The 27,605-nt window shown below is 33.7% G+C and overlaps 1 protein-coding gene and 1 non-coding gene across 2 annotated transcripts in view; both read right to left on the bottom strand.

The window, feature by feature from the left end:
* PIP4K (phosphatidylinositol 5-phosphate 4-kinase) overlaps positions 1 to 27,605 on the bottom strand; it is a 34,127-nt gene that overhangs the window by 5,798 nt on the left and 724 nt on the right. Inside the window, exons 2-6 of the mRNA XM_069812863.1 lie at positions 13,556 to 13,653; positions 7,328 to 7,438; positions 5,055 to 5,193; positions 3,130 to 3,260; positions 317 to 485 (exon numbers count right to left, since the gene is read on the bottom strand). Coding sequence (XP_069668964.1) covers positions 317 to 485; positions 3,130 to 3,260; positions 5,055 to 5,193; positions 7,328 to 7,438; positions 13,556 to 13,653 — 648 coding nt within the window. The remainder of the gene's footprint in view (positions 1 to 316; positions 486 to 3,129; positions 3,261 to 5,054; positions 5,194 to 7,327; positions 7,439 to 13,555; positions 13,654 to 27,605) is intronic.
* Positions 8,531 to 8,602, bottom strand: TRNAN-AUU (transfer RNA asparagine (anticodon AUU)). The gene has a single exon. It is a non-coding gene; the product is annotated as a tRNA-Asn (tRNA).

The raw sequence follows: 27,605 nt of genomic DNA, 5'->3' as shown, positions 1-27,605 counted from the left end.
GATATGATGGTAGAGATTGGATTATTCTTGCTCAGATAGGAACTGATGGTGGGCTTATGTCAGAGCAGCAATGAAACTCCGTGTTCTCTAAAAGCCATTTGTAAGTAAGTAAGTAAGTAAGATGTACAGCTTTGTAACTGTTGCTTCTTTAATATGTTTACCAACTCTTCGAAATTTGAAACACCTATTACTTCTCACTATTGAAGTACGTTTTTTCTTCCTTGGATTAATTTTACAGAATTTTGTTACTCTGTTATGCATATATTCATTGTTTTCACATAAAAGACTGCAGTTACTAAAACTTGTTCATACACACCTCTACATCTGCTGTAAGAGTTTCGAGAAGCTTTTCTTTTGCATCATCTCCAATATAAATTTTCATTCCTTCCTTTACGAAGTCGTTGTCTTTAAGTGTTGGAAGGTCCTTTTCTCTTTCTTTATCTGATGCCTCACGGTCAACTGTAGATCCTTTGAGATCAAATTTTCTGTAAAAAGGAAAGTACTATTATGTTTACCAACACATTACTAAAATAAGTTCAGCTACTATTTAACATTAAATACTTACAAGGATAGTTTCCAAAAAAAATTATGAAGTAAATAATGGTATCATGCAAGTGACACAAACTTTCTCCATATATCGCACCTTGGGAAGGAGGCCACAAGTGAAAAACTTTCATGAATCGAGATAACACTGCTGCCTAATAGAAAGAAACTTTCTCTGTCTGTTTCTATATGGCCACATGTTGAAGGTTAAAATTTGGAGGCGAATGAACTCCAAAAGGAAATAACATTTCAATGGATACCTAGTCATTGTGGTATACCTGAAAACGAGAAAGTCGATACTATTGCAAAACAGGCAACATATTTGCAACCAAGACCTCTTCAAGTGCTATCTCTATCCAATGCTTTTGCTTCAGTAAAGTCTCATTTTACAAACCTATGGATCAACAATTGGCTCTCTTCTGACACAGGAAAAATTTTACAGTCTGTACAAAAGAAACCAAATGACCTGGAAATGTACAAAAACTTGCCCAGACATGTTCGAACATTTTTAACAAGAGCCAGAATATTGTCATACAATTGTACCTACACCGATTTCACATTTCTGATAATCCTACTTGTCTGTGGTGTAATAATCATGATGAAGATGTGGAACACAGTCTTCTATACTGTCCTTCCATGAACCACAAAAGAAGTAAATTAAAATCATCAGTACCGGTTGCAGAAGACACAGCCCTGCAGTATATATTGACTACACCCCATCTCTGGCTACTAGCAACAGGCATCTATAATGAACACCGATCAAAATACCTCTCATTTCTCGTGAAAAACAACAACTGAATAGACTACAGTGGACTATAGTGGACTTTATGTTGTCAGCAAACAGCTGGATACATTACGAAGATTGATAATGTATCCTATGGAACTACTGCAAATCAAATGAACCCATTACACATTAAACTTCAAATATATCATTAGTACAGTTTCTGCACTTGTAGCTGTCTTCTTTTCAATGTTTTTCTTTTGCAAAATAACTAAAATTACACTGTTTACACAGAGAGGTATCAAATACATTTTTTAAACAATATTCTTTCAAATCTCCTTCAGTTTGCAGATTCGTAACATTAACACTGCTGTTTAAAATCGATGTCATAAAGATGGCACATTCTTACAACAAATTTTACTTATTTTGCAACTATTCAGTTTCTTTTAAAAGAAGAAGCAGCAACACAGAGTCCTGCCATGAAACATATAGAAATGTTGCCTCCCACACTGTGCCTGTCATATGCGCTGAGAATTCAAGAACGTTTGCAGGTCACCTGTCTGTTGTGAGCTCCTGAAGATATTACTAATTCATGAGTAGGAGGAGGACACTCTGAACATCTCTTGTGACACAGGTAAGATGCACTTGTATTCATTTTAAGTTGTTTATAAAATAATAAGTATTTTCCATGCTAAACAGTCACTTTCACAGAAATGGCAACGGATTTCATGGTAAGTATGAGAGACATATAACAGAAAATGCAGCTGAGCTTGCAGTGTGAGGAAGGTTTCATATATTGGAGGACTCTGCAGTAGCACTAGCACATCAATCATGACAGGTGCATGCTGTTTAGTTTCTAATTTTGCCTCATTATCTTTTCACTATTTGAAAATAGGAATCCTTGTTGTTAGTCTAGTCAGATGTACAATTATTATATAAAACACAAGATTTAGAAGTGATGTCTTCAGTTCTTAATTCAAACAATAGTTTTTAAATCCTAAAAATGCCTGAAATTTCTGGGAATATTATCATGTTTAATTACATCCAAAATTCATATCATATATTATTTATTTACTTTATAATAAAATGTAAAATTCTGACAATGCATTCAAATTCTTAAGAGAAGTAGAAAAATAATAATATACATAATTTGTAGACTAACATTTATAAACACCAGGATGAGATTCTTAACAAGTACATAATAATAATAATAATAATAATAATAATAATAATAATAATAATAATAATAATGATAATAATAAATTTAATAACAATAATACTAATAATTGAGATAATTTATATCACGTTGAGAATGGTGATAGATTACTATCATTATTAGTGTTAATAGTAGCAAATCAGATTGACACTGTAACAAAGAAATTGAGGCAAATGATGTACTTAGGGAAGAAGTAAACTTGTTTTACAATACACAAGACTATAAACTCGGGAAATCTGTCATACGAGTTGTTTAATTTTGGATTTGAAAATTTCATTACTAAGAATAGCCAATTCAGTACGAAATTTTATTCTAGAATCATACAGACGTGGAACATAATTTGTAATATATAGTAAATAAGCAGATGTGCATCCATAATTCATACTACTCACAAAATTTCATATTATATCATTGAAAAGACTACAAATATTATAGGATATAAAAGAGAATAACCCATTAAGAGTACAAACTATTGTTTACTGTTTATATATACAGTAAATAGAAATGTGCAGGAATATAGAGATTGTTGTGTTCTTCACGCTTTGCTGTATAGTCTTGAATAGATCTTGTCCTGTTTTTGCACGTCTTGATATATCTTTTACAAAAAGAGTGGCATAGTATTTACATATTTTGAACATAGTATAGTTACCTGTGTGTCTGAAGGTGGTTACTGAAGACATTCCTCATTGCAACAAGATAATGCTCAACACCATCTACAGTGAGTCGATACATCCCTAGGTATTGTGGAAGAAGAGTCTTCCCATGACGTTCTACAATATACTGCAACAACGTACAGAAAAATACCTCCATAATCACACTTCATAAGCATTCATCGAAGTAGTCATGACCTAATAATAGCATACACCAGAGGCCAGCAACCTTTTTGTAAGAGTGGAGCCACAATGATAAGAAGTGAAGAAGATCTGGACCGGACATGATTTACAGTTAAATTAATTTAATTATGTTTTGTTTAACGATGCTCGCAACTGCTGAGGTTATATCAGCGTCGCTGGCGTGCTGGAATTTTGTCCCACAGGAGTTCTTTTACATTCCAGTAAATATACTGACATGAGCCTGTCGCATTTAAGCACACTTAAATACCATCGACTTGAGCCGGGATGGAACCTGCAACCTTGGGCACAGAAGGCCAGCACTATAACGACTGTGCAACTCAGACAGACTACAGTTAAATGAATGATAAATATCATTAAAATATTAATAAATTATTTATTACATATTTAAAAATTTAAGAAATATTATAACTAACAAAACAGCAACTAAATTATGTAAATTAGCGTTTGTAATTTTGGTACTTATAAATGCAAAGTCTCGAAACAGTATGTTCTTCAATTGTACAAATGAAAATCTGAGATTACAATTTATGCCTTATATATAATTTATTTTTAAGAAATAGTCTGCCCAGGCATCCTGGGTTGCCAAAAACACAGAATAACACACATATAAGAATAGTAACGATTACAGTAAAATAGATGAGTCAAATTGAAATGTGAACTAGGAGCTTAAATTTAAGAAATAATAAATTTGTACATATATTTGTAACAATCACACACTAACGAATAGAAAAGGGGAGGGATTATGATATTCCATATAAATGATTTTTCAGAATTGCCACAGACCCTTTAATGGTTGAAGTAATTATTTCTGGAATGATGTCACGGATTCCAAATGTTCTGACAGTGTTTACAGTTGATCGTGGGATGGTACCCCTCGCTCCGATCATTAAACCATGTACTTCCCAGGTGCCTTCCATCTGATATTTTTCTCGAAAATACGGAATAGTAGGCTCATAAATTTGTTGTTTCTCTTTGTTGACCTCAGATGGTTGGGTCTGGCTCATCTCAAATCTAACAGTTGGGTCCAGTATAAAGCCTTTACTATTAGTCTTGTCTAGAGCCACGATGTCCGCTCTTCTAATTCTGCCGCCTTCAGACGCAACGCAGTGCACCTCTTCATGGACCTCGAAGGATTTGTTTCTAAGGGCTTGTGCTATTAGTGCTATAAGAAGATTGCGGCTGAATTTCAGATGCAAGAAAATTGATATCTGTTTCGAAGTTGGTGACTGATATGCGTAGCCTAAATAATGATAAAAATAGTCATCAGTTATTCTTGAGCCGAATTTTGATTTGACATATTTCAGCCTCAAAAACGTCTGCTCACATATATAAGTGCTTCCGAAAACTGCTAACATTTTAGCTGTAAGTTTTTTTGTGTTAGGAAACTGTGTAACTGAGAGACATTTGTAAAATTGTACCCTGGTTTGAATGAAATATTTCTTTCAGTTCGTGATTAGTCTGCATGTCATTGAGTTCAAGTTGGTACATTTCAGATACTGTCTATATTTCAATGGCTAAAACTGGACACGAAATATAGTATTTCTATATACTCTGGAAACTTGTAACAATAAAAATCTTGATATTCATATTATATTATATATATGACTTCATATGAAAGCTCATTCTGGTGAATAAGTTCAAATTTGAATAATACATCATGTGCACTTATAAAAGGAGAAACTATTAACATTTCTTAATCTTACAACAAAATTATTCTTACAGGATGGTAATGTTTGAGAAAGGAGTGCATCCTTTCAACTTCCTCACTTGTGAGAGACTTAAGGATGAATAATCGATCATACGACTGGTAAAACTTTGCACCGCTCTTGCCTGCGGAATCTACCAACACTGGCTGGGACCTACAAAATAAGAAACATTCTGTATCTATATCTATTTTTCAACTAATCGCAGTTTTCATTAACAACATCTCTAATTAGATACAAATTAATTCTACTGTGATCAAATCAATTTAAGTGGTAAGAATTAAGTTGAGATATCAATTTTACATTAATTTATTAGACACTATGTTAATAAGATAAATACTTGGCATCTTGCCCATGTATGTTGGAAAAAAAAAACACTTGATTGTAACTTGACTCTCGTTACAATTATAACTCATATACATTTTAGTCAGTAAACAAACTATTAAAGATTAATTCTACAGAAATGGTTGGGCCTCACTAAGACTTGCAATTGTGTCTAAAAAAATGTCAAATTCTGTATATTTACTGAAATGAATATTTCGTAAATGGCCAGCATTATGACACTTTTGTATTAACTGGTAACTTTAACAACAATTCTTTTTAATAAGTTTCCAACCTTACAAAATATTTATATAACATATCACAAGCACAACTTTACTAACACAGTCTTCTTACATAAGGAAAAGTACGAAGAAAATTGTTGTAACCAATTCCAAGTGAATTACCATTCTGTACTTTTTACAGGAGCTTTATTCAGACTTTATTCTGAAATCTGATAGTTCCGTTTCCAGCATAAATTGATATACAATTACTAAATAAGAACAAGATCTGTCAATCATTTACAACAAAAGACTGGTTACAAACAATCCGAACATAAACAAGACATAGATGAGTGTATGATGTTAACATATAGAATTCATGTGACACTATTCAACAAAGATAGGAAATAATTGAAGCACAGGAGAATAATTAAATTATATTAGGGTGAATATCCAAAGTATAATTTTCTAACAAATATCTAGTAACGCTTTGTTAAACAAAGCAAATAATCACTGCAGTTAATGATTAATTAATTTCCTTATAAAATTCTGTTCATTTTGCCTAAAACCAGAAACTGTACAGAAGTGTAGTTACTTTTTAAAGGTTGGCTGTCGGATACAGGGGGGAGAGTCATTAATCCTTCCCATTGAAGGCTTTAAGGAACCAACCTGGACAAATACCCAACGCCCATCCCTACCTTCCCGTAGTGCAGCTGTTAGTAAGCATAATTTTACGAGCTGAACTAAAGGGAGGGGCTACTCATCAATTAGCACTGGTCAGCTTGATGAGTTAATGACTGAATTTGGTATAATTTTCCTCTATTCAATACCTAATTCCCTCTTTACCCTTTCCTATCCAGTCCTCTGACTGAACTCTTACTTTCTTCGACCCCGACGGCATTAGAATATTCAAGGCCTAGGGGTTCATTTCCCTTTCCTTCCTCCTCTTTCTACTTTTCTGTTCCTAGTGCTGACCTGCTATGGCACTAAAATCGTCCTCCAGTGGCTTAAAGAGGAAAACCTGGTGATCAACAAGATCTCCCAGCTAGGTCCAATGGACCCGTCGACCAACAGCAGGTGTGGTCCTCCAGACATTCTGGGGTTGTGTGTGAATGAAGTAGCCACAAAAACGTTAAAATATGGTGTTCACTTAAATCGGCTACAACTTGCCATTTAATCAAACCAAGAAATGGATTCGGAACACCTCAAAATCTGTGCTTCAGTGGCTGGCCATGATAATATCTTTGAAAAATATTGGAGTGCAAGAGGTCAAATGACTTTACTGTCAAACGTCTGGCATTAGAAAACAACAACAACAACAACAACAACTTTTTAAAGGTCTCGAATAGAAAATGGCCACTTCCGAAAGGCATCAATGAGAGAATTAAATACACAACAAAATGTTGAAAACAGTTTGAAGTAATAACACAAAGCTCCAAAATGCATGCAGACATGTCTGAAGTGAAGAGGTCAGCCACTTCAGCTAAATTCCATTGTACTAGGTACAGTAGGTACTAATAATAATTATGTCATCCCATAGATACATATGTATATATAAGAAATTCTTACAAGAGACCATGCATTAAAAACATACTATGACTGCTACTGTTTAAACCTCTTCTAGATACTTATGTGAAGAAGATTAGATAGAAGGAAAGAGCGACAAGCACGTAATTGCACATGAACATCACATTTATCACAATGAAACACAATTACTATACTGTATTGCAATTAATAAAGTGAAGCCTCACCGTGTCATTGACTCTTTGTAGTCAAAATCATCAATGCTAAATCTCTCACGCAGGTTGCGAAATACTAAAGGACAATATTCTTTCACTTTGAAGTGACTTGGCATGTTCTCTCTGAAACACAAATGCAAACAGAATTGAATAATATATATATATTTGGTTTCTTTTCACCATTTTTTCAATCGAAAGCCTAATTCTTATATGGTATAAACTTAATAGGCCACTTCCTCTTTCTCCTCCCCATCATCATCATTATCATCATCATAATCACAACCACCACCAGCAGCAGCAGCATCGCCAACAGCAGCAGCAATAGTATCTTCTTCTTCATGGATTAAGCCTAAGCCTAGGGCTCATTCCCTCTAGATAGCATTCTTTTTAAAATTATTGAGTTCATCTTTTCCTTTAATTGTTGTCCAATATTTCTCTTTCCACAAGGTTCATAATTCACCATTACTCAGTTATTCTATCTATATGGTCTCTCCAGTTGTTTCTATAATGTGTTATTTTGTCTGATATAGTTTAAATATGTTGAGTTCTTGTCTTACATACCCATATTTTTTACTCATAAACTAACAATACCAGTATGTAACCTGTTACCTTTCTTAAGAATCGTATCACCATTGTTTCCAATCTCTTTTCTTACTAATTATTAACAATTCAAAATTCGGAGAGAGGAAAAAAAAAACCACTTCCTTTATTAAACTCATATTTAGAAGTGATTTTTGATATAAAATATATGTAAAAAGTTTCGTAAGACATTTCATTTTGGAGTTAGATGGGATAAGATATATATAATCGATACTTGAACCTCTGTTCTGAGAGGAATGTGGGAAGTTAATATTATCAAACGAACAGGCTAAAGAAACAATATTTCTTTACTAACTTTGCGTAATTTAAATAATTTCGAGGGAAAAATTGTTCCGGAGCCGGGTATCGAACCCGGGACCTTTGGTTTAACGTACCAACGCTCTACCACTGAGCTACTCGGGAACTCTAACCGACACCGATCCAATTTTTCCCTCTATATCCACAGACCTCAAAGTGGGCTGACAACCGTCAAGCAACCAACTTGGAGTGCACACTAACAACGTGTGACTTAAATTGTGGTTTTCTGTTAACGAACAGTGACGTGTATTATGCAAATCAAGATTTCAGGTATAACTCCCTGTAAAGTTGATTTGAATAATTTCGAGGGAAAAATTGTTCCGGAGCCGGGTATCGAACCCGGGACCTTTGGTTTAATGTACCAACGCTCTACCACTGAGCTACTCAGGAACTCTAACCGACACCGATCTAATTTTTCCCTCTATATCCACAGACCTCAAAGTGGGCTGACAACCGTCAAGCAACCAACTTCGAGTGCACACTAACTCCGTGTGACTTAAATTGTGGTTTTCTGTTAACGAACAGTGACGTGTATTATGCAAATCAAGATTTCAGGTATAACTCCGTAATTTAATTACCAACCTTACTGTTTCATTACGAATCAAATACCAAATGAATATATACACATTGCCAGGGAAAGTTTATTATAAATATGAAGCAACCTATAATCCTTCATTACATCCGTAACAGTGTACCCCAGTCATATCCCAGACAATTTTTAAAAATCACATTTAAGGCATTATACTTTGGCGAAGATATGGTTTTTGAAAGTTATGTAATAACATTCTTGATAACATATAATGAATGTCCTCTATCACGTTCCTATAACTTTTATACATTAGGAATCCACTACTTGTTGTCCCCTTGCATGTAAGTTCGCTCACATTAGTTATTGTTATTATACATATGTGTGTATAATACATCCAATAACTATGTCTTATAACCTTTTTTTTTTTTTGTAATAGTGCATATATATTTCTGTAACAAGAAATCTGACAAAGTTCCACTCCAACTGCAGCAAAATAAGGTGTCTCAGTATATATTTCCAAAAACATATAAGTATTCAAATAAAAATTAGTGAATTTGATAAAAACGCAGACTGTATACAGGTTGAAAGTAATATAACTGTGCTGATTTTAATGGCTTATTTTTTTAATACAGTACAACAAAAAATGCTAATATCATATTAGTCCCAAATGAATGTTTTTCTCAGAAAAAAATAATTTTCCCCTAAATGTTAACACTGCTTTATTTGATAAGTGCTATACATTCAATTCTGATTTTTACACATGAAATGCTGCTATTCAGACCGAGTTTGTGTGTGTGTTCGTAGGTGAGTCAGTAATGCACTGTTTCAAAAACTCCATTGCTCTGGTCAATATTTAAATGGAAAGGCTTTTTTCCAATCCTGACAACAAAATAATTTGTATATATTTTAATTTCAACTCCAGTCTAAGAGAGTAGGCCTAATCTATTTTTCTGCCTCTGTCTGTCCCATCATTCTGTAACATTTTCCCTGTTTATCTATCCATGCATCTTTTCACCATTTCTTTGTCTATATCTTTTGCTTTCCCAGTGAACATTTCTGGTGTTTCTATTGACCGACCATCAGCTGGGTCCTTTCACACTACGACCTGAAAAACAGTCAAAACGAAATACAATTAATACTCTCCTAGCTAATCCTCCACCTTCTCGCGAAAAATTTTTCTTCTCGCACATTACTGATTCTGAAGTAAGAAGGGCTCTTAAAAGCATTAAATCTAAAGCACAAGGCACTGATAACATAAGCATAGTCTTTATCAATAAGTTAGTCGATGTCGTGCTTCCCGTAATAACTCATATTTTCAATTCTTCAATTATCACGTCTGTTTATCCGCAACTCTGGAAAACAGCCTTGGTACGCCCACTTCCTAAAGTAAATTCACCTACTTCTGCAAAAGACTATAGGCCAATCTCCATTCTTCCCGTTTTATCTAAAGCTCTGGAACGCATCATTCATAAGCAGTTGTCAGACTACCTAATAGAATTTAATTTTTTAGACCCTTTACAATCAGGATTCAGAAATGGCCATAGCACTTCTACTGCTTTGTTGAATGTTACTGAGGACATACGCGCAGCCATGGATAAACGACAGGCTACTGTACTAGTTTTATTGGACTATAGCAAAGCCTTTGATTCTGTTGACTTCGATCTACTATTAACTAAACTACAAACGCTACACCTTTCTGATAGTGCTATCACCTGGATGTACTCCTACGTTACTGGCCGCCAGCAGCGTGTCATATCTAATAATCGTTTCTCATCCTGGCGTACTGTAGATACAGGAGTTCCTCAGGGATCAGTATTAGGCCCCTTGCTCTTCTCTATTTATATAAATGGAATTTCCAACTCATTTAAGCACTGCAGATATCAAATATATGCAGACGACGTTCAATTGTATATTTCAGCCCGTCCCGACGCACTAAACGATAGCATTAATAGTCTGAATGAAGATCTTGATTCCATCTCTTCCTGGTCTCAACAATTTGGGCTTAACCTAAACGCATGTAAATCACAGGCTATTCTGTTCGCGAACCGTAGATTAATTCCTGAAGTCAACGACCTGAATATTCCGCCTGTGAAACTGAATAAAACAATCATCCCGTTTAGCTCTACCGTCAAAAATCTCGGAGTACATTTCGAATCTAATCTCAATTGGGATACGCATATTAAATATACATGTAAGAAGGCATTCTCTATTCTCCATTCACTAAAAAGATTGTATCATTATCCATCTAAATTAAAACAGACGCTGGTACAGACACTCATTCTACCTCACTTCGATTATTGCGACGTTTTGTTCAGTGATCTCAGGATTGATTCCGCTCAGAAACTACAGCGCGTTCATAACGCGTGCGTCCGCTTCATTTGTAATGTTCGATACTATGATCATATCTCACCTTCTTTCAAGAAGTTATCATGGCTTAGGTTACATGAGAGGAGAAATCTGCACTCACTTTCTCTCTTATATCGAATTATGCACTCTTCATCCCCCTATTATTTATTCGCTCGTTTTCATACTCTCTCTCGCTATCATAATATTAATACTCGATCACAACGCGATAACACGCTAGAAATTCCACTTCACGCATCGTCTCTGTATTCCTCATCCTTCACTGTTGCTACCTCTCGTCACTGGAACTCTCTGCCGCCTGAAGTCAAGGGCTGCCGAACATTGAATTCTTTCAAATCAAAGTTAGAAAATTATCTTATGACGAGTTGCCAAACTAACTTACTATTATGACAAGTGTTGTATTGCATGTTTCCACGTTTTCACATTTTTTTTTTATGTTCTAATGATATTCAACTTATTTTATATTTTTGTTTTCATATTTTCCGATAATGTTATATCTCTAATATGATAAGTTGAGCTATATATAATCTTAATTTTCCTTATTGTGTGTACTTAGAAATATTGTATTCACTGTATACTTTGTACTGCACTATTTTATTACTAATATTACTATTATTATTATTATTATTATTATCATCATCATTATTAATATTCTTATTTTATTATTATTATTATTATTATTATTATTATTATTAATAATTGTCTTTTTTTTTGTATGCCTCATTTATTTTGACCTGCTGTTCACATATTATTATGCTTTTTTCTTTCTTTCTGTATGTTATATATTATGTCCGATTTCTTCTTATTTGTTGTTTATTTTTTATTATTATTATTATCTTATTCAATTTTGCGTGTAAAATTATAGTGTAATTTGTAAATTTGTAGTGTTTTTGTAACGCAGTCTTTACTCCTGGTTGAGTGTTAGAGAAGGCCGTATGGCCTTAACTCTGCCAGGTTAAATAAATCATTATTATTATTATTATTATTAAAATTTGATGAGATCTAAATGAGTTAAGTGGTCACTGAAGAATAAACTGTATTTCAACTTAAATAAATGTCATCATATGATATATACTAGGAAAAAAAACTTATTTTACTTGCAGATACTCAATGGGTGGGGAATTCCTGGAAATGACTGACAAGGTAAAAGATTTAGGCATAGTATTCACTTATAATATGGATTTTTCCAGCCATATACTTGAACTTGTGTCTCAGTCTCTTAAACTTCTAGGATTTATCTATAGACATACCACAAAATTCTCCTCTCAAGATAGTTTAAAAATTCTATTTTTTTCACTAGTTAGATCAAAACTTGAATATTGCAGTACTGTATGGAACCCCTATCAAATTAAATATATTAAAATTGAGAGTGTTCAAAAAAGATTCATCAGATTTTTGTTTCTTAAATCATTTGGTTACTATCCCTCCCGGAATAATGAAAGTAGTATCTCGTACTCATCTCTTTTGTCTCTCTTTAATTTTGAAAGTTTGCAACACAGAAGAAATAATATTGATATAAAATGCCTCCATAATTTATTAACAAGTTCTGTAAATAGTCATCTACTGTCCAGGATAGCAATACATGTACCAAGAGAGAACTGTAGGACCATTAAAACATTTAATTTAAACTATGCTAGGACATGTTATTATAAGTACTCTCCACTTCTTAGAATCTGTTCCTTCTATAATAAACTGAGCAATATTGACATCTTTCAGGATAGAACCACACTCTTGAGAGAAATAAATACCGGTAGCGTTCAAAACACTCCATAAGTATTTTGCTAATAAATAGGTCTTAACTGGTTTGCATATTGTATTTTTGGTCCTCTTTCTTAAATTATTTCATATCAATTATCATTACGAATTCACTCCTAATTCTGACTTAACGTAGGTCTAGTCCCTCATCAGTTATTGTATTATTGTTACTAATCTGTGACTAGTTATTTGCATTTCATGTTTTCTTCATACTGTAAATACTTTTGTTTTTGTTTACCGAAATTTACATGCAATATCTGCTTAATATCTTTTGTTGAGTAGTATTGGATTGTAACTGTTTAAGTTTAAATACCATTATTATATGTATTACTACTGTTATTTTCATTTTATCTACTCTGTAATTACATTGTTGAGTAGATTGAATAAATAAATAAATAATTATTTATGCTACAGCTTTCGAGACATATTTATTTCATCTTTGTTTTGTCCTGCTAGTTGTTGACAGAAATAAAAGAGGGATAATGGAAACATAAAAACTTTTATAATAGACTAAACATTACCTTATATTATTATGAATAAATATTATTTCAATCTAATGAAAATATTAAGTGTGGAGCAAATCTGAAGCACTCATGTTTAAAGGTAAAAAGGAAATCGAAATTAAAGAAGTAGCCTAATGTGATAAGAGAATAAATCCATAATACACTACTGAGTATATGTATATTTATACTCACTTGTTGAACAAATGGTTGTCTACCTTTAATTTCGAATAGGCTCGAAAATCATCTGGTAGGAGCATTACCGGTATTGTAACATGAATAAGTTCGTTAATCTGCAAAGAGAAAGAAGACAAATATATTCGTTACAGACAATAAACACATCCAGAAACGGTAAGAACACAAATTAATAGTATCCACATATTTCAGATTTTGCACAATAAACACATCCAGAAACGGTAAGAACACAAATCAATAGTATCCACATATTTCAGATTTTGCAAAATCATTATTTAAATATTCTCTCCACAATTTCATATGTGAAATGCAGATCTTCATGTATGTACAGACTCAGAAACAAAATTACATACAGAGCATGCGCAATATGTTATAAATGAAACTTGGAAAATTCAGATGGCTCAAATTTTGTTTCTGGGTCTGTACTAAACAAAGAAAAGTTAATAAGTTCTCTTTTCTATGTCTTCATCACTTTTTTATTCTCTTGGTAATAATAGTAGGCCTAAACAGCTCTTAATAATAATAATAATAATAATAATAATAATAATAATAATAATAATAATAATAGTAGTAGTAGTAGTAATAATAATAAATTGATATTAGAGGAGAAAAATTTGCTCCGGTGCCGGGGATCGAACCCGGGTCTTTGGTTCTACGTACCAAGCGCTCTAATCACTGAGCTATGGCGAAATTCAATCCAAGCCACTGAATCGAATCCCTCTCCTTCAGTGTTTTTCCCTTTGTGGTCTGACTCCAAGTTCGACATGTATGTTGACATTTTACATTAAGTCAACTGAAGGAGAGGGATTTGATCTGGTGCCATGGATTGAACTTTGGCATAGCTCAATGGTTAGGGCACTTGGTACATTAGAATCAAGGAACGGGGTTTGATCCTCAGCGCCGGAGAGAATTTTTCTCCTCTAATATCAATTATTACCATAACAGATGTATTCTGTAGGACCAAAAAATTATTAATCTTTACGTAATTGCCTTCGAAATTAAAGGTTGCCCAATAGAACACAGCATACTGAAATTAATGAACAGTACAAAACTGTACACCAAAATTATTTTATTTTTATCCAATGGGTAGTTGACTGCATCATCCAGTCAAGCATCACATCTGCGAGCAAAGTACTAAAATTGGTATACCGTTGATTTAAAAAAACTGCATAAAATAGCTACCCAAGTCTTATTAAAACATACATAACGAAATTTACTGGTCTAATAGCAGTGTAACCCGTTCTTTACAAACACTGAAGTCCAAGCATAGTTCATAAAATAATTTTAGTTTATCCGACTTCATTTTCACGTTTATTTCTTTTTATTCTATTCCAACTCAATAATAAGACGAACCATATAATCTGATTTCATTAGCATGCACATTTTAAAAGGGAGGTCAGAGAATCAACAAAATTGCACTCAGACACTCGATATACTTCAACATAGAGTACTGACATACTGACATAATTTTATATTATAATTGTAACTGCTCAATACGGTAATTCACAATAAAAAGAAGATATTTAATTACAGTAATAGAAATTTTAACCATGTATTGTGGGTCCCTATCACCACGGCATGGCGCGTCCTCAGGTTGCGGATAGAGGAGACGGCCTCCAGATATGGAGGGTAGCTGCGAATATATTGAATAAGCAGTCGTGGACAGCCGATAAGGGGTGGTCCTCCAGCTTGGGGGTTGGGCGAAGGGCTAACAACCCATCACCGTAAAAATCAGCTTGTTACGTATCCCTATAATAAGCCTCGGAATAGGACTGATTCTCTGGCACGACCACAGCAAAGGAATAAGGTTTTGAGATTTGGCACTTGGAACGTAACTAGTCTTTATAGAACAGGAGGGGTAACATTAGTAGCAAAAGAACTAGCTAGATATAGAATAGACTTCGTGGGAGTACAAGAGGTTAGGTTAGATGGGAATGGCATATCACAAATAGGAGATTACTTGTTGTATTATGGGGAAGGAAACAATAATCACCAATTAGGAACAGGATTCTTTGTTCATAAAAGAATAAAATCAGCAGTAAAAAAGGTCGAATTTATCAGTGACAGGTTATCATATTTAGTACTTAAGGGTAGATGGTGCGACATCATAGTTATAAATGCTCACGCCCCTACAGAAGAGAAAGACGACCATATAAAGAATAGCTTCTATGAGGAATTGGAACATACTTTTGATCAGTTCCCTAGATATCACATGAAAATTTTATTGGGGGATTTCAATGCTAAAGTAGGATGGGAGGATATTTTTAGACCAACTATTGGAAAAGAGAGCCTACACGCAATTAGTAGTGACAATGGAGTTAGATTAGTCAACTTTGCCACATCGAAAAATTTAATTGTCAAAAGTACAACATTCCCCCATAAGGATATACATAAATATACCTGGACTTCTCCAGATGGATTGACACACAACCAAATAGATCACATCTTGATAGATAAACGGAGACATACTAGTATAATAGATATTCGAACTTTCAGGGGTGCAGACTGTAATTCTGACCATTATTTGGTGATTGGAGAATTAAGAGAAAGATTATCAGTAGCCAAGCGAGTAGAGCAACAAGTTAATATTACTAAATTCAATATTTTGAAATTAAAGGACGAGGAAGCTAAGCAAAATTATCAGGTCGAAATTTCGAATAGGTTTGCCACTTTAGAAAGTCCCGACGAAGTTGAGAAGGAATTAGATGTTAATAGCGTGTGGGAAAATATCAGAGATAGTATCAAAATTGCAGCTGAGCAGAGCATAGGTTATTATGAAACTAAGAAAAAGAAACCGTGGTTTGATGAAGATTGTTGCATGGTAGTAGAAAGAAGGAAACAGGCAAAATTGAAATTCTTACAGGATCCAGTTGAGGAGAAGAGAGATAATTATTTCAATGAAAGACGGGAAGCAAGTCGTACACTTAGGAATAAAAAGAGAGGTTACTTGAAGGAAAAACTGAATGAGGTAGAAACAAATAGTAAGAATAAAAACATTCGAGATTTATATAAGGGTATAAAGGAATTTAAGAACGGATATCAGCCAAGGGTAAACGTGATCAAGGATGAGAATGGTGACTTGCTTGCAGACTCTCCATCAATCCTAAACAGATGGAAAAACTATTTTGCGCAACTACTAAATGTACATAGGCCAAATAGAAATGATCGGGACGAAATTGAAATACAAACTGCTGAGCCATTTATACCCGAACCCACGCTTTCAGAAGTCGAAATTGCGATAGAAAATCTGAAAAAGTACAAGTCTCCAGGTATCGATCAAATTCCAGCAGAATTAATACAAGAGGGTGGAAGTGCATTATATAGCGAAATTTATAAACTTGTACTTGCTATTTGGGAAAAGGAAATTGTACCAGAACAATGGAAGGAGTCCATAATTGTACCTATTTTTAAAAAGGGGGACAAAACCAACTGTGGTAACTTTCGAGGAATATCACTTTTGTTGACGTCGTACAAAATTTTCTCCAATATTCTTTTGAGAAGATTAACTCCGTACGTAGATGAAATTATTGGGGATCATCAGTGTGGTTTTCGGCGTAATAGATCGACTATTGATCAGATTTTTTGTATTCGACAGATAATGGAGAAAAAATGGGAGTATAAGGGTACAGTACATCATTTATTCATAGATTTCAAAAAGGCATATGACTCGGTTAAGAGGGAAGTATTATATGATATTCTTATTGAATTTGGTATTCCCAAGAAACTAGTTCAATTAATTAAAATGTGTCTCAGTGAAACATACAGCAGAGTCCGTATAGGTCAGTTTCTATCTGATGCTTTTCCAATTCACTGCGGGCTAAAGCAGGGAGATGCACTATCACCTTTACTTTTTAACTTCGCGCTAGAATATGCCATTAGGAAAGTTCAAGATAACAGGCAGGGTTTGGAATTGAACGGGTTACATCAGCTTCTTGTCTATGCGGATGACGTGAATATGTTAGGAGAAAATACACAAACGATTAGGGAAAACATGGAAATTTTACTTGAAGCAAGTAGAGCGATCGGTTTGGAAGTAAATCCCGAAAAGACAAAGTATATGATTATGTCTCGTGACCAGAATATTGTACGAAATGGAAATATAAAAATTGGAGATTTATCCTTCGAAGAGGTGGAAAAATTCAAATATCTTGGAGCAACAGTAACAAATATAAATGGCACTCGGGAGGAAATTAAACGCAGAATAAATATGGGAAATGCGTGTTATTATTCGGTTGAGAAGCTCTTATCATCCAATCTGCTGTCCAAAAATCTGAAAGTTAGAGTTTATAAAACAATTATATTACCGGTTCTTCTGTATGGTTGTGAAACTTGGACTCTCACTCTGAGAGAGGAACATAGGTTCAGGGTGTTTGAGAATAAGGTGCTTAGGAAAATATTTGGGGCTAAGTGGGATGAAGTTACAGGAGAATGGAGAAAGTTACACAACACAGAACTGCACGCATTGTATTCTTCACCTGACATAATTAGGAACATTAAATCCAGACGTTTGAGATGGGCAGGGCATGTAGCACGTATGGGTGAATCCAGAAATGCATATAGAGTGTTAGTTGGGAGACTGGAGGGAAAAAGACCTTTAGGAAGGCCGAGACGTAGATGGGAGGATAATATTAAAATGGATTTAAGGGAGGTGGGGTATGATGATAGAAACTGGATTAATCTTGCTCAGGATAGGGACCGCTGGCGGGCTTATGTGAGGGCGGCAATGAACCTTCGGGTTCCTTAAAAGCCATTTGTAAGTAAGTAAGTAAGTAATAGAAATTTTAAAGTCACACACATCTGCGATTAAATAAACATCATATCAAGTACATACAATCTAAAAGTTTTACTTTTCTAGTCAACTGCTCTAGTCAAAATCTATATACCCCCTCTGATTTGATTACCTGGTTGGGTTTTTCCGAGGTTTTCCCCAACCAAAAGGCAAATGCTGGGTAATATTTTGGCGAATCCTTGGACCTCACCTCATCTCACTACATCTCGCCAAAATATTGTAAAAAATTGCACAAAATTGTAGAAAATTACTAAATTGTAAAACTGTAAAAATTTGTAAAAATTGTAATTGTAATATTGTAAAATTTTGACTTGTTCCACATCTTAAAGCTTCATTGCTCATGTAAGATCTATGGAATAAAATAAATGAATGAATGAATCTCATACCATTAATATACAACCAAATTGACACAATTTCCCTTACAATAATTTTTAATAAAAAAATGCATATACTAGTAACTACTATTTTACATGGCTCAAAGGATGCAGGAGAAGCCCTGAAAAATAACAGATCGGATATTAAAATCAAATAAGGCGAAATACAACATTCCCTGAGAAATACGAAAACGTGGCAAACCTAACTGCATATTCCATCAAAGTAATTGATAAAAGAAACATCTGAAAAATGTATTGATAATTTATTGCGAATGTTTAATAAAGCAGTACTTATGTCATTTCTTTCTCTTATGCTTTTAATCGTCCAATCACACATATTGTGTTTAGTAATTTATGTAGATTTCTTTATATCTGTATGAAGGTTTTCGATTAAAAGCATAGTTCTGTAGTTAACACTTCTTGTCCTCAACGAAACATATGTCTGAAGGTCTAGGTAATACAGTCATCATAACTTATGCAAAAGAGAATGAAAGAGTAGATTTGGAATATTTGCTGTTTTTCTAAAGTTTTCGAATATTAAAACATTTCGTGTGCATACTTTATTCAGATTTGAACTTTAATTGTTGAATATGGATAAAATCTATTCAGTGGTGTTAGAAAGGTAAATGACAGACAACATTCCAAGGGCTAATGTCAAGAAGTTTGTACTTTGCAGAAATATTAAAAATATATTATAAAAATTTTAAAGTTTTCAGAAAATATTATGCAACAAATTTCGTTAAGTGCACATACAACAGTAGTTCCCAATTGTTTTCTTTAAAGGACCACATTAAATTTTTATTGTTCAAGTGGAGGTTATAGGTGAGAAATATTTAATACTCATGCTTGAGAAAAAAAAAAATGCTTCTATTTTGTGTCAATTAGTGTTGAAAATATTTTTCGTGATACCTAATATTTACTAGCAGTACATTTTGTAACAATTTTGTAAGCAAACATTTTTACATCTACTTCATATATTTAAGTTGACTCAAGAACATCTTAATGCAAGATAATGTCACGATGTTCAATGAAGATATTATGTAAGGGGTGATCAATAACAACGCATATATAATATAAGGTGACTGTCTACAAATCTATTTCTATAAAAATATTTTATATTACGTCAGAGAAGTTCAGTTCAAATCTGTAGGTTGACACAAACATTGACAAAGCAAACAATGCAAGTTTCTTGCAATTTGGAAAATTGTCCACCTATATTCAAAAATAATAGAATAATTAAAATAACATTTCAGTTCTTCTAAGCCTATGTATCATACATTTCAAACTGTAAGCAATCTTCGTCTGTCCCAGATAACATTGTTTTGCTTCTCCAGAAATATTATTTATCAGTACGAGAGTTAAAACTTGTGTAATGTAATTGGAAAATTATGATACATTTAAATCAATTGTTAATAAATCATTAATGTATAGCAGAAACAAAACAGGACCAAAAACTGTACCCTGAGGAACACCAATATTAATACTGCAGGGTTCACTAAGAAAATCGTCATTTTTTGGATTTTAGTAATAAATTGAGGGGTTGGGTGCAAGAAAGGCACTTCTCTCAAATTAGATTAGATTAGATCTTTATTAGCCGAATAGAATTACAAGCATTCATGGCGTCGTCAGTACACAAGAAAAATGACATAACATACAATATAATACAAAAATAGACTTAATTCTAAATAAATTTAACAGTTTAATATTATAGGACAAGCTTGATCTTCAGTCTCCACTGTTCTATCTAGTATCTTCTCTTTGTAAGTTTTGAGAAAACTGATGTTGAAAATTCAAACCGTAATAATGTTACCTATGCACGCCTTTACATTTTGGCTACTCCTGACTTCTGTGATCACAGCATTGAACTGAAACTTGGTGATCATGTACATAACAGATCAGAGAACACAATAAAGCGTTTTACTCAAAAAGGGCATATCCTCTAAAGTGTCCTTCTTGCACCCGGCCCTCAATTGTTCTAAAACATAGGCCCTAATTCGTTACACATTTAATTTTTTTATTAGAATTTTGTGGTTAACAGTATCAAACACTTTCCTTATATCTAAGAAAATACCAACACACTTATTTCCTTGATCTAGTTCTAATTCTGTATTTTTGAAAACAATCGTATTATGCATAGCTTCATCCTCTTTCTTTGTTCATTGTTTGCTCTGATGGCTACAGCCTACAGGGAATCAATGACATGCGATGCACATGTAGTGATCGAGCAATGTCGTAAAATAACTGACCATATTATATTTATATGTAAGGTATTAAGGAAAGAATAAAATTTGGTCATTAGCAAAGAGAATAGTACCTAAATTTGGAAGATTTTTTATAATTTTTCCTTTATGAGATCCCAATCTCTAATGCTCTATTAACTTATTTATACAAATAATAAACAGAAATGGCGAGAGGTTGCAGCACTGTCTTACACCTCTGTGATTTGTTTGCGTCTTTTTTTTTTAACTGTTCTGCCTGTATTGTGAAATAATATACTTTTAAGTATAAAACATTGTTTCAATGTCTCCTATCATCTACTGTCAAATGCTGAATACCCAACAATTGAAGAATATTACTTCATGTAGATCTATATTATGAACTGAATTCTAAAGTAATTTGAAGTTGTCAACATTGTTCAGAGAATGTGGATATATTATGCAAAGCATAAACTTTTAATTAATAATATAAATTGATAGCACCTGACACAATTTGTTTTAAGCGAGGTAGATGTTGGGTTACAACTATTTTCTACCAGCATATGTTCATGAACTTCGAATGAAAGGATTTAACAATAGCAATTTCTATTCTATTTACAATATACTGTCTTATTTGGACATGTGCCAATGGAATAAAATTAAAGATAGACCAAATACCATTTTAGCACGACCACAATCAACAGCAGTAGCCAAGAAAACTGTTAAAAATACAAAGACTTCAGCAGATAGTTTGTTTACTGATGCAAAACAGATCTTAGTCTGCTTCCCAGGAACAGAAGTACCGTAACTGAGGCATTAAAACGAGTTGTTAAGGACTCGGATATTAAAACCGTAACTACGATCAATACTGTGGTTCCAAAACAAAATGTGATTTTATTTTTTGCAGTTTTTCAAGAGTGAGAATTTAAAGTTTGAACAACTGTATGAAATCATAATACTCATGTTTCATAATAATGGGTTAGAGAGAAAAATAATAGAAATATGCATGTCATCTTTTGCCACAATAAAGACACCATCAGGATGCACAACATAAATAAAATCTCATTTACGCCAAAAATTGACATCAATTTTTGTCTTGAAACCACTAAAGATTGACATCAGGATGCACAACATAAATAAAATCTCATTTCCGCCAAAAATTGACATCAATTTTTGTCTTGAAACCACTAAAGATTGACATCAGGATGCACAACATAAATAAAATCTCATTTCCGCCAAAAATTGACATCAATTTTTGTCTTGAAACCACTAAAGATTGACATCAGGATGCACAACATAAATAAAATCTCATTTCCGCCAAAAATTGACATCAATTTTTGTCTTGAAACCACTAAAGATTGACATCAGGATGCACAACATAAATAAAATCTCATTTACGCCAAAAATTGACATCAATTTTCGTCTTGAAACCACTAAAGATTGACATCAGGATGCACAACATAAAAAAAATCTCATTTCCGCCAAAAATTGACATCAATTTTTGTCTTGAAACCACTAAAGATTGACATCAGGATGCATAACATATATAAAATCTCATTTCCGCCAAAAATTGACATCAATTTTCGTCTTGAAACCACTAAAGATTGACATCAGGATGCACAACATAAATAAAATCTCATTTCCGCCAAAAATTGACATCAATTTTTGTCCTGAAACCACTAAGGATTGACATCCTTACTGCTACTAATGCTCACTGTATGCTGATGTCTTTCAGTGAAAGCTGACACATATTTCTTTATCGCTTTTATCACTTACCTATTTTGTTATAGCAATGTAGTTCGATTATAATCTATAACACTACACAAAATGAAAACTATCCTTTCATAAATAAAATATAAAAAGTCTCCAATATTTTCTAATTTATGTTAAGTAAAGGGACAAACCAAGCATGGTAGTGTCTTGGTTAGACATCTGCTTTGCATTCAGAAGGTCTGAGTTCAATATAATGGGTCGACTCTCCTGACTTAGGTTTCAGTACTAGGATGTCATCCCAAAAAGTCGTCCGACACAGACCAGTTTTGTCATGCCTATAATTTCCAACGAAGTAAACAGCATTCGATAGACAGATGATCAATGTATCCAACGTGACTTTGAGTTGAAGCAAGTGACGTCATCAGCGATATGCGGAAGGAGACAAGTTGAGGCATGAACTGGCAAGTCGAGTGGCAGCTGAAGCAGTGTAATTCGAGAATGCAAAGCGATAGAATGTTAGCAGTGGTGTCAAAAGATTCGTAACAAAGCAGGCTACAATCTTAATTGAGCAACAATTAGTAGTCGACAAGTTAAATTGAAAAAATTCGAGAGTGAAGAGACAAAATTCACAATATCGAGGCATGTGGAGCACAAATGGGAGTGGTCATATAGGCAATGGATACCTTACATTCAACATCCCATTCCAAGAGACGTATTCACGCATAAAATCTACCGCTATGTCTCTCATACACCCTACCTCGATTTTTTTTTGTTCTTTCCCAACTCTCCAAGAAAATGTCAGGATAGTTCCAATTACAAGAATCATGACTGGCTTCCTACTCATTCCTGTAACTCTTAATTATAAGTATGACATATGGTTCAATTTTTTCGGTAACTTCTAGAACAAAAGCATTTTTATTTCATAAACGATAAATATTCGTTAAATAGCTCGTGTATACAAAACAGATTCTTGCAAACCCTCATTTCAAAAGTACCAAATACTGACGACTCTGTCTAGAATAGGCCTAGGTATATATTTTCCATACTGAAATTCTACGTAGAAAATTAAGGCAGATTCTCAATAAATAAAAAAATTCATAAATCTGACACCAATAAAAGACATAAAATGATGTTCATAAAAATCAGCTTTCTTAACATCTTTCCAGAGATGTGTATAACTTACTACAAACGAATAAAAGTTTTTAATTCCTTAACAGAAGAAATAAAATTAATAAACAATAACTTATAAATAAATTTAAATCTGCTTGCAAATAGTATATGTTCACATGCTTTTTTACTATATAAATCAAATTTTGTTATTTAGGCAGTAATTAGAAACTATGTACCTACAAGCATTATTATAACTTGTAGGCTATTAAATGAAGTACTGATACTTGTATGCATATATTTATCACGAGTTCTTATTTGTTATTCTGACTTGTTCTATATTCAGTTGTCCTGGGACACATGTACTTGACTACACAGACTGTAATATATAATCTAATCCTATCTTATCTAATCTAATAAAAAATCAGAAGAAACAAAGAATTCTACAACACATGGGAAAGAATTAATATTTTAACTGCTGATAATAACAGGCCTAAAACTAAATGTACTGGTAGTCATATGAAAATAAACAGCATCATACACATGGCAATTATTTTCCATTATACCTTTCACATAATACCAAGTAATTACAAAAACCTCTATTCTACATAACAAAATGTTGCAAAATTGTAATCACTGCACTAACAAGGGAATCTTCCACGACTTCAGGTCGAAATCCCTGTTTAAAGTCTATAAATTGACAAATATTTTAAATGAGAAGTGAATTGCGAAATACCTATATTTTTAAATACAAATACAAAAAGTAGACTTTAAATAATAGCGCGAAATGTTCTAGTCTATTAGTAAACATGAATAACCAACTTAGTGTCAACAAAGGTAAGTCAGATGCATCACACCTTACACTAAAGTACAGGCAGATTGGTGTAACCAAGTCACAGTTTAACTAGATCAATGTTCATTATGAACCATGCACCGTAGTGTGTTATCATTACTTCTTTTAAGTTCTGAAATGTACACATACATCTCAGTTTACCAAACAAAATATGGAGAAGGACGTGTGTAAATTACATCTATGTCTGCAGTACCGAGTGATGTCACTCTCGAATATTATGGCAGGCTCAACTTTGGAAGTTTTTGTTATGCTCTTTTGGAAATATATACTCTATATATTATTTTAATGTACCGAAGTACATATGATATTTCCATGCAGATAATTCTGCGTCATCATACGATGAAAGAGTAATGGAACGGAGAAAAATTCTCTCCGGCGCCGGGATTTGAACCCGGGTTTTCAGCTCTACGTGCTGATGCTTTATCCACTAAGCCACAACGGATACCACCCCGGCGTCGGACAGAATCGTCTCAGATTTTAAGTTCCAACTCTTGGGTTCCCTCTAGTGGCCGCCCTCTGTACTACGTCATAGATGTCTATGAATGTAGGACCGAAGTTCACACATGTGCTGAGGTGCACTCGTTATGAGTGGATAAAGCATCAGCACGTAGAGCTGAAAACCCGGGTTCAAATCCCGGCGCCGGAGAGAATTTTTCTTCGTTCCATTACTCTTTTATCGTATGACGCAGAATATCTGCATGGAAATATCGTATGTACTTCGGTACATTAAAATAATATATATGATATGCGTAAATCACTTCGTGATTTAAGACGGCGCTTACTCAGTCGGATCCCGGCCAACTAGTCACTACGATTCTGTCCGACGCCAGGGTGGTATCCAGTGTGGCTTAGTGGATAAAGCATCAGCACATAGAGCTGAAAACCCAGGTTCAAATCCCAGCGCCAGAGAGAATTTTTCTCCGTTCCATTACTCTTTCATTGTATGATGACGCAGAATATCTGCATGGAAGTATCATATGTACTTTGGTACAGTAAAATAATATATATGATATGCGTAAATCACTTCGTGATTTAAGACGGCGCTTATTCAGTCACTCATAACGAGTGCACCTCAGCACATGTGTGTGGACTTCGGTCCTATGTTCATAGACATCTATGACGTAGTGCAGAGGGCGGCCACTAGAGGGAACCCAAGAGTTGGAACTTAAAATCTGAGACGATTCTGTCTGACGCCGGGGTGGTATCCGGTGTGGCTTAGTGGATAAAGCATTAGCACGTAGAGCTGAAAACCCGGGTTCAAATCCTGGCGCTGGAGAGAATTTTTCTTTGTTCCATTACTCTTTCATAATATATAACTTACTCTGTTTAAAAGAACAGTACAAATTTAACAGCTTAACAAAAACACTTCATAAATTGCCATCAGTAATTTTCAAACCTTTCCATACAGCAAAGTAAAATAACGTGAGACAAAGTGCGTGACAGCCCTATAATATCATGATATACCATCCGTAAGCTAGCTATTTAAGCCTTGAGGAGTAACAAAAATTTTAAAACAATTTATAGATTAAATTAAATTAACATTAGGGTCTACATTAAAAGTCATAAATGACCTATTGAGATCCATAAGTTACCATTACTATTGAAACATACTACTCCTAATACAAAAATTTCAACATCTGATAGTGATTATCTTGAGTATAGTAGGCCTCTGTGAAACTGATGTATAGGCTAAGCTTTGTACATGTACCCACACACAAAAACACTAGGTCTACTATTATTTAAGCTAGCAATATAATTTAGTGACAAAAATGAACAAATATTGATAAACTATAATTTAAAGGCAATTTAAGCTTACCATATACATTTCCTACACATATTCCATATTAATACGTAGGGATCTAGCTTATTGTGCATTCTATTTTTCAAAAGAAAGAATTTGTATATTTATGCCTACCAATTGCCTGTCACTAAATTAGGTTTAGTAAAACATTTAATACAAGGCTGGGCGTCGAGAGCAGATCCAGACTCTAAATGGGGACGCTTAATATTCATCCGTCACTGAATTAACGCTGCGCTGTGTTCGGTGGGGAAAAAAGGGGATGAAGAAAAATCATATGGCTCCCCGTGAGAGAGTAGAATCTGCTCTTGCTGCCCAGCCCTGATTTAATATAAACTCTGCTAGAACGTTATTATAAGTACTCTCCACTTCTTAGAATCTGTTCTTCCAATAATAAACTGAGCAATATTGACATCTTTCAGAATAGAACCACACTCTTGAGAGAAATAAGTACCGGTGGCTTTCAAAACACTTCATAAATATTTTATTAATAAATATAGGTCTTCAACTGGTCTGTATATTGTAGTTTTGGTCTTCTTTCTTAAATTATTTCATATCAATTATCATTACTAACTCAATCCTTAATTCCGTTAACAATGCTGACTTAACGTAGGCCTAATACCTCATCATTTATTATGTTATTAATCTGTAACTAGTTATTTGGATTTCATCACTTGCTCTATTACTTTACTAAGTTATATAATCTAAGTTTTCCTTTATACTGTAAATGCTTTTGTTTTTGTTTACAGAGATTTTCATGTTATATTTACTTGATATCTATTGTTGAGTAATATTGAATTATAATTATATCATTTCGATTGTCTTTCTTACCATTATTATATGTATTACTATTGTTATTATCACTATTCTCTACTCTGTAATTATACTGTTGAGTGGATGTAATAAATAAATAAACTTGAACTGTTAAGTTAATGTGCTTCAGTAAAACTTAAAAGTATGAATAACTGTCAAATTAATTTGTAGGCCTAATGAGCTAAGTTATTAATAAATGCGATTAAGATATACAGTACCTAATTTTTATTCTACATAACCTAAAACGTTAACCTGAACTGTCATGAAACCATCATACTGAGACCATAAGTTCACACATTCCTTAATGATCCATGACCTGTAATTCTGTCAAAACCTTCTCACTTGACAGCTTGTCCCTTCATTGTTCCCAGAAATCACTTCATAATGCTTGTAAAACTGTGAATAAAA

Source organism: Periplaneta americana, chromosome 16 (genome assembly GCF_040183065.1).
Source record: "Periplaneta americana isolate PAMFEO1 chromosome 16, P.americana_PAMFEO1_priV1, whole genome shotgun sequence".
In the NCBI taxonomy this organism is placed as follows: Eukaryota; Metazoa; Arthropoda; class Insecta; order Blattodea; family Blattidae; genus Periplaneta; species Periplaneta americana.
The sequence above is the reverse complement of the archived record's forward strand: the minus strand, read 5'-3'. Positions and strand labels throughout refer to the sequence as shown.